At 34.0% G+C, this 8,223-nt stretch overlaps 1 protein-coding gene across 1 annotated transcript in view; it reads right to left on the reverse strand.

Moving 5' to 3' along the window:
• Nucleotides 1-7,404, reverse strand: part of LOC126819637 (uncharacterized) — a 123,558-nt gene extending 116,154 nt beyond the window's left edge. The window contains exon 1 of the mRNA XM_056100401.1: nucleotides 7,087-7,404. Within this exon, the coding sequence (XP_055956376.1) occupies nucleotides 7,087-7,100 (14 nt within the window). The 5' untranslated portion in view covers nucleotides 7,101-7,404. The remainder of the gene's footprint in view (nucleotides 1-7,086) is intronic.
• Nucleotides 7,405-8,223: the final 819 nt, after the last annotated feature.

Raw genomic sequence — 8,223 nt, forward strand, 5'->3', positions numbered from 1 at the left:
CGAGTCTGAAATTTGGGGTACAGGGGTAGCTCGGACCGGGGAGTAACATAGGCCAGGTGGCGTTAGTCTACCACTTCCGGTTTCGGGGTTATGACCACCGAATAAAACTGCTTTCCGACGAGATAACGATCGGCGAACAACTATATAGGCAATACGATCTGTGTTCTACCGGAACGCCCAGTGTTATAGCCAGTATTTTGTTGACATTCATTGTGGGGTGTGATTGTAGATTTGGAACCTACCCATCCCCACCCCCTATTCCAAGCTTCCAGAAAACTATCATCTGTGGTGCTCGGCCCCTGTCTGCGTCACTCGTATTAGGGACATGTGCATCAGTCGGACGCATTTATGCTACCCCCCCCCCCCAACAAAATCTTTATGTACGTCCCTGGGGGGTATTTACAACTAAACCTACACGCCGGATACTCTACGGGGATTAAAAAAGGGAGGGGGTCCTATTTTTTTTATAAAGATCAATGTATTAACACTATTAATGGGAAACCAATTAACCTGAGCTATAGATAAACAATAATTTAAAGAGAAGTGTGAATTTATTATTATTATTATTATTATTATTACAGCATATTTATAGTGCACCCTTTCATATAACATGTTCAGGGGCACCTTACAAAGTGACAATGTAAATCACACATAAACAACAAGATTATGTGCATGTTTACGATTGTATACAGAGTCAGTTAAAAGCTTGATTAAATAAATGTGTTTTAAGTTGTTTTTTAAAAGAATACAGAGATGTACAACATCTTAAACTAAATGGTAGATTATTCCATAAAACAGGTGCTTGATAACTAAAAGAGCGCTGACCATAGGAGACTAGTTGAACAGTTTTGGGCTTTAAAAGTAGTTTATCTGATGTACGTAATGTTCGGCCAGGTGTATAAAGTTCTAAAAGATCTGAGAGGTAAACAGGAGCTAAATTATTTAAACATTTAAAAGTAAGTAATAAAATCTTAAAATCAATTCGATATTTAACAGGTAACCAGTGTAAATTATTTAAAACAGGAGTTATGTGGTCACATTTCTTAGTTAAAGTAACAAGTCTAGCCGCAGTATTCTGTACTTTTTGTAATTTATCTATAAGCTTTAAAGGTAAACCAACTAAAAGTGAATTAAAGTTATCTAATCGAGAAGTGACCAGAGAATTAACAAGTGACTTAGTGGCCTCTACAGTTACACATTTACGTATTTTACCTATATTTCTAATATTAAAATAGCACAATTTACAAATATTATTTACTTGAGCTCCCATAAGCACAAAACTATCAAAGATAGCGCCAATATTACGAGCAGAATAAGATGAAAATATATCACAATTACCAATTACAACAGGGGGGTTATCTTGTGCAGATTTACTTAATTGATGCCTTGAGCCTAATAACAAATATTCGGTTTTATCATCATTCAATTTTAGAAAGTTCTTTGACATCCATTTTCTAATTTCACTAATACAGTTCTCAAGTTGCAATTTTGATAAATTGAAAGAAGATGGACAATTAGGTGTAAATGAAATATATAATTGAGTATCATCGGCATACAAATGAAAGCTGAGACCATATTTTCTGACAATATCTCCTAATGGTGACGTATAGAGGGTAAATAAAATCGGACCAAGAACAGAACCTTGGGGAACCCCTGATGACAAAACAGATTCAGACGACGATTTGCAATTAACTAAAATACACTGTTTTCTACCCACAAGATAGCTCTCTAAAAGATTTAATGCAGAGCCACAAATACCGAATTTAAATTGAAGTCTACGTAGAAGAATGGAAGGGTCCACCGAGTCGAAAGCAGCAGATACATCTAATAAAATTAAAAATGTACATTTTCTATTATCAATTTCCATTAAAATATCATTTGAAACCCGGATTAAAGCTGTTTCGGTACTGTGAAATTGTTTATAAGCACTTTGAAATGGTTCATACGAACAGTTATCATCTAGATGGGCCTTTATCTGAGAAGCAATACATTTCTCCAATATTTTAGAAATAAAACTTAAGTTAGAGACTGGCCTGTAATTTTTAAAAACATTAGGATCCAGTGTAGACTTTTTAATTAAAGGGGTAACATAAGCTCGTTTGAAAACGTAGGGAATAGTAGCGGATGATATACAAGAATTAATAATATTGGTAAAAACTGGAATAACTTCGTCTAGACAGTCCTTAAGAACAGAAGTCGGAACAGGATCTAATGAACACGATTTAGGAGCAGACGATTTAATTAGCTTTAAAACAAAAGATTCACTAACCAAGTTAAAATTTTCTAAATAAACAGAATTTTCTAACTTATCAAAATCATGAGCGTTAAAGTCAATAGTTTTATTTAAATCATCAAGTTCAGTTCGTATTTTCTGTATTTTTATTTGAAAGAAATCAGAGAATAAATTTGCAAGTTCAGTGTCATTATCATTGTCCGGGAGGATAGTACGCTCAGCATTATGGTCCAAAAGGGAATTCACAACTTTATACAGGTCTTTTTGTCTGTTTTCGCCATTTTCTATTTTATCAGAGTAAAATTTAATTTTAGCATCTTCAATTAATTTATTCACATTGTTCTTTAAAGATTTATAAATCTGTTTATGGACATGTAGATTTGTTTTCCGCCACAGATGTTCAGCCTTATTACGGTCCCTTTTGGCTTCTAAAATAGAATCATTAAACCACTGCGTATTGGGACGAATAGTAAATGTTTTCGTTTGAAGAGGAACAAGCGAGTCCAAAATTTCAGCAGGCTTTGAGTGATATTGGGTTGCCTTCTCTTGTATATCTTGAATAAGTTGAATGTCATTGAAATTCGAGTTCACTATTTCCGCTTTAAATTTATTTATGTCAAATGATTTAAACCTTCGATATGTTAAAGTCTTTCTTGTTGGTTGTGGTTTCTGGATCATAAGATTAAAAGTTGCCGGGAAATGATCAGATATTAATTTGTCCGAGACAGAGAGATTATCCAGTTTAATATCACGTGGATTAGTTATCACCAGATCGAGAATATGTCCACCGTTATGAGTAGAAGAAGAAACATGTTGTGTGAGAGATCTATTATTCAGCATATCACAAAAATCAACCGCGGTAGAGTCGTTAGAATCATCAACATAAAAATTAAAATCTCCCCAAATAATAGTGCAACACTTAGTCATCATCAACTGGTCCAGAAATAATCCAAATTCTTCCATAAACTTTTGACACAATTTGCTATTGGGCGGGCGGTAAATTGTAATAATCCTAGTTTCCTTGAAAGAAAACTGTAGAGAACAATCCAAAATTTCAAAAGAATCAAAACGGTCATGACGGATTTTCTTACACTTAATAGATGACTTAAATATAAGTGCTACACCTCCTCCACGTGAACCGCGAGGGCAATGTTGTATAGAATATCCATCAGGTACTAAAGCTGCGATTGTCGATGAGATGTATGGGAGGATGAGTGAACAAGGGTGATCGCTGATGCAAGGAAAAAGGAAAAATTTAAAAAAATATATATTAATTCAATAAACATAAAATCATGAAAGATAAAACCTATTATTAGACTGTAAAACTGGACAAGGGAAACCGTAAATATATTAATTCAATGAACTGGAAATCATGAAAGATAAAACCTCTTATTAGACTATAAAACTGGACGAGGGAAAACGTAAATATATTAATTCAATAAAATGAAAATCAAGAAATGTGATAATCTGATTAAATGTACGACTTTTGTAGAATTTTTGCTCTTTAAATTAAGGATAGCATTATATTGTATTAATTAATATCTTTGTCAGGTTAGGAGATTCGCATATTTGTACTTAAATCAAGTTAGCGAATGAGTGACAGATGGTCACATAAAAAAAGAGTCATAACGTGGTAAACAATCAATTCTAGGTTGATAACAGATATCTCATGGAAAGTTTCTCCAGTAAATTTCCACTAACCGTATATTTGGCTCAATTAACCAATCTCTCTAATTATTTACATCATATTTGACCAATTAGATAATTGAAGGTCCAAAACCCAAAGCTACAAAACGATCATACTTGTGAGAATTATTATTTACCTATAGCCCAGGTTAATTGGTTTCCCGTTAATAGTGTTAATACATTGATCTTTATAAATAATAGGATTTTCCCCCTTTTTACCCCCCCCGTAAGAGTTTCTGTTGTGTAGCTTTAGTTGTAAATGGCCCGCTAATCAAAGGTGTTAAGTTATAATTGTATTTGATTGCTATTTTGTTGCATATTCTGTATAATATATATTTGCCCACTGTTCACATATCTGTATCAATTGCTTGATAAAGACGAGAGTATCCTCGTCAAAACGTCACTTAGTATTAAATTCAGTAATAGTGTTCTTTGATTGGCATTTAGTAATTGAACATATTAACACAAGGTAAAATTTTATGGATACACAATTACTGAGCTTGATACTAAGCGACAATTTGACATTTTTATTTGATTTTTATCCTTGTTGCATATTCTGTATATATTTGCCTACTATTCACATACCTGTATCATTTGCTTGATAAAGACGAGAGTATCCTCGTCGAAACGTCGCTTAGTATTAAACTCAGTAATTATGTATCCATAAAATTGTACCTTGTGTCAGTAATTGTGTATCCATAAAATTGTACCCTATGTTTATATGTTTAATTACTAAATGCCAAACCAAGAAGATATTCTGTAGTCCACCATTCGGTGATGTTTTCCTCGTAACATGTAACCATAAATATAAAATAGACAGGGTGTAAAGCATTCTATATTGTAACATGGACGGGAAATCGTCCTTTGTTCTTTTCGTTGAATAAGCAGATTGTTTTCCCTCTAGTAGATTGGATGGAGCTTAACCGTGCAATAACCTAGACAATTCCAATGTTATTGCACACTTTTGCTGGTTTACACCAGAGTAGTAGAAATCATATAGAGAAGTGGGGTGGGTTTTCTGTGCAGTAACAACAAGCAGGCTGAGCAGGTGTCAATGTTACAAGTCATTTATAGCATAAGGCCTCTGTTTAAACCTGTTAACTCATGAAAGCCGTGCTATAAATATAACTTAACAAGTATTAACTGCTTCTTAAATGGATTATATTTTGAAATGTCTGGCTTAGCGAGGAACATAGATTGAAAATTACTCTCACATTCTCTCCGATACTGTAGACACGTACGTCAACTACAACATCTCTCGCTGGTTTCTCTTTCGTCTACGGTTTCCCAAAGTCGGCTTTTTATGGTCTAGATCCATTATATGTGCTAAGGGAGACACATTATCAATACTAATTACATGGTCCATCGCCGACTGATTTTTTTTTTTTTTTTTTTTTGCCAAGTATGCAGTAAATGAATATAGCTGAAGACAAAATGTATCAACTATCTTATGACAAATCATTTGTGGATTTAATAAACGTTTCAATCAATATCTATTATATCAAGTATAACATTCAACCTGGCTATATAATTTGTAGGGAAGACTGATTAATTTTAAATGGCGATGCTAAATACTCACTCCTTCCAAATTCACAAATTGTAACGATGTTCTTTGTATAAATGTTTTGTTCCAGTGGGGTCTGTTGTATACGCTAGAAATGTTGATTGGTTATATTATGATCCTTGCTGAAGTTTGTAACTATAAAATTTGTAATAAAATTTAAAACAAATCGACATTGTCCGACAATAAATTCCGATATCTAAGAATGTTTGTTTTGGGGCTAGAGTTATGGGTATTTCACACAAAAAAACCCACAACATTAGCATAACCCTAAATATCTATAAATAATTACGTCATTTGAATAAGAAAGGAACGCCATGCATACACCGGTAAAATAGATATAACAAAGATCTTTGTCAGCACAAAGTAAAAATAACCCAGGATTCTACATGTATGTATTATGTATTAAAGAGTATGCTAAGTGTTAAACTACGTGCATGTCACTTTACAATGAATGGTTTAACATCTGCTCGGACTTGACAAAATCATTATAAAACGACTTGTTTGTGTTTTAGAGAGAGAAGGAGAGGGGGAAGAGAGAAATTGGGGTTTAACGTCCACGGGACACAAACTAGTTCATTTCGGGACTAACATACGGTTCAATTTTATTTCAATAATTCGCTGGCGCGTAGGGGTCTTTAGCAGTGGGAGGAAACCGGAGGACTAGGAGAAAGCCTACGAGGTTGGACAGGCGACCCTACTCCTTGTCACGTACAACCGGAGAATCGAAACCACGATAGTTGATTCAATGACAGACCTTATGATGCAGCGCGCACACGCTAACCATACCTCAATCCAACACCCCGTCATACTTTAATTTGCTTGTCACAGTGTAATACACATAGTGATTGTATACATACCACGTATTCTACGATTATTTTAAGTCAATTGCTAAATAACCTGTCAAGGATTGTACTTTTTACATTCTTATCCAATTAAATATTCATCACGCAATTTGCCGAAAGCAGTTCCTTTACTCAATACAGAAGTCTATATGTTATTAGTTTTCGAGTTTTCCCACAGCTAGCCTTTATATGTGTTGCGACAATGTTAACCTTAGTGCTGATAGTACATGTTTTACAAGTAATCTTATCCAAACTTGTTTATCAACATTCAATAAATGCCTGAATTTTCATTTTTAATTTTAGCATTCAAAACACCTGTCCAGATATACTCAATTATTCACTCGTTTTTTCTCGACTTTTAATGAAGATTAGAATTTTGACATTTTCTATGACGAAGGAACTCATTTTAAATCTTTTCTCCGCAACTGTACACTCCACTAATTAACCTTTCATGAATTACGGTGTATTTTAAAATCGGGTCTATGTGTCGAGGACAAAGCTGTGCGTGCTTACATTTCCCGGAGCATAACATAATACCTGCCATTGTGAGAGGGATAATGGTTTACATATTTGGGTTTACTTTCACATCAGTGTTGGATATTTATTGTCTTTATTATATTGTGCAATGAACATACACCAAACCCGAAGTACACCAAAATCCAAAGTACAAAAAATCGGTTGAAATCAATTTACAAAAATTATTAATAACATAACATTTAAAATCATTTCGAATACTTTTTTTTAAAAAAAAATTAGCTTACCTTGTTAACGACATCTTTATTAATGTCAATAATTTCTAAGCAAACAGAGCATCAACAAAAGCACAATTCGAGGGATTTATAAAAGTATAATCCACGTGTTGAGTTATAAACTTCACATCTGTAGATATTACATGAAAACACAAGTTAAACAGTAGCAACTTTCTGTATTACACAACTTGAATATATTTCTATATAATTTACTTATATATAATAATAGGTTGCAATAAATATAAACGTGTATGATATTCGCATACTTAGTCAACTGAATTCAATAAACACATCATACATGAAAGTATACGATAGACTATTTAAGCATAAAGCATATCACTCGACTGTGTATTCTAGAAGCGATACTCTATGTATTACTATTCTCCGGTGTCTCGACGTATTTTACTTTTCGTCTATACAACTTAGTTTAATAGCTTGTTCCTCTCGCCCACTTACAGTCGACTTACAGTTCGTGCAAAATGTCTTCCGCTTCCATAAAAATGATTTTTTCAAACAGAACTCCTCGTTAGTATTTATCTTTCTGAATGGCTCCTCTCATTTTCAATATCATTAACAAGAGAGCATAATATTCATAAATTTTTTACAAAGAAAAATGTAAAAATCAGCTTTTAAAGTTAAGTGTAAGAAAAGCTTGAGTTCTACACTAATAACATTCAATCAGACTGTATACATTGCTTATATTATTTATATTCTTCACACTTCGTTTCGTTCGAATTTCGGGGGGTTGGATGGCCGAATGGTTAGCACGTGTCCTGTATCATAGGCACTGGCACTGAGTCAACTGGCGTGGTTTCGATTCCCCGGTTGTACGTGACAAGGAGTGGGTCCCCTGTCCAACCTCGTGGATTTTCTCCGGGTCCTCCGGTCCACCCCTTCCCCCGGGCTAAACCCTTACGCGCAAGCGAATTATTGAAATAAAATTGAACGATATGTTAGTTCCAAAATGACCTAGTTTCTCTCTCTCGTTCGAATTTCGGTCTGTTTTGATTGCGTTTCGTTTTAATTTTTCATTTATCACAAAAACCGATCAAATAATAGGTTACTATTCATTGACTTGGGCCGTGTGACATTCAATAATGTATGAATGTCGCCTTTTTTTAAAGGTTCCTGCCTTTATATTTATAACAT

The sequence above is a fragment of the Patella vulgata genome, chromosome 4, assembly GCF_932274485.2.
Source record: "Patella vulgata chromosome 4, xgPatVulg1.2, whole genome shotgun sequence".
Taxonomy (NCBI): Eukaryota; Metazoa; Mollusca; class Gastropoda; family Patellidae; genus Patella; species Patella vulgata.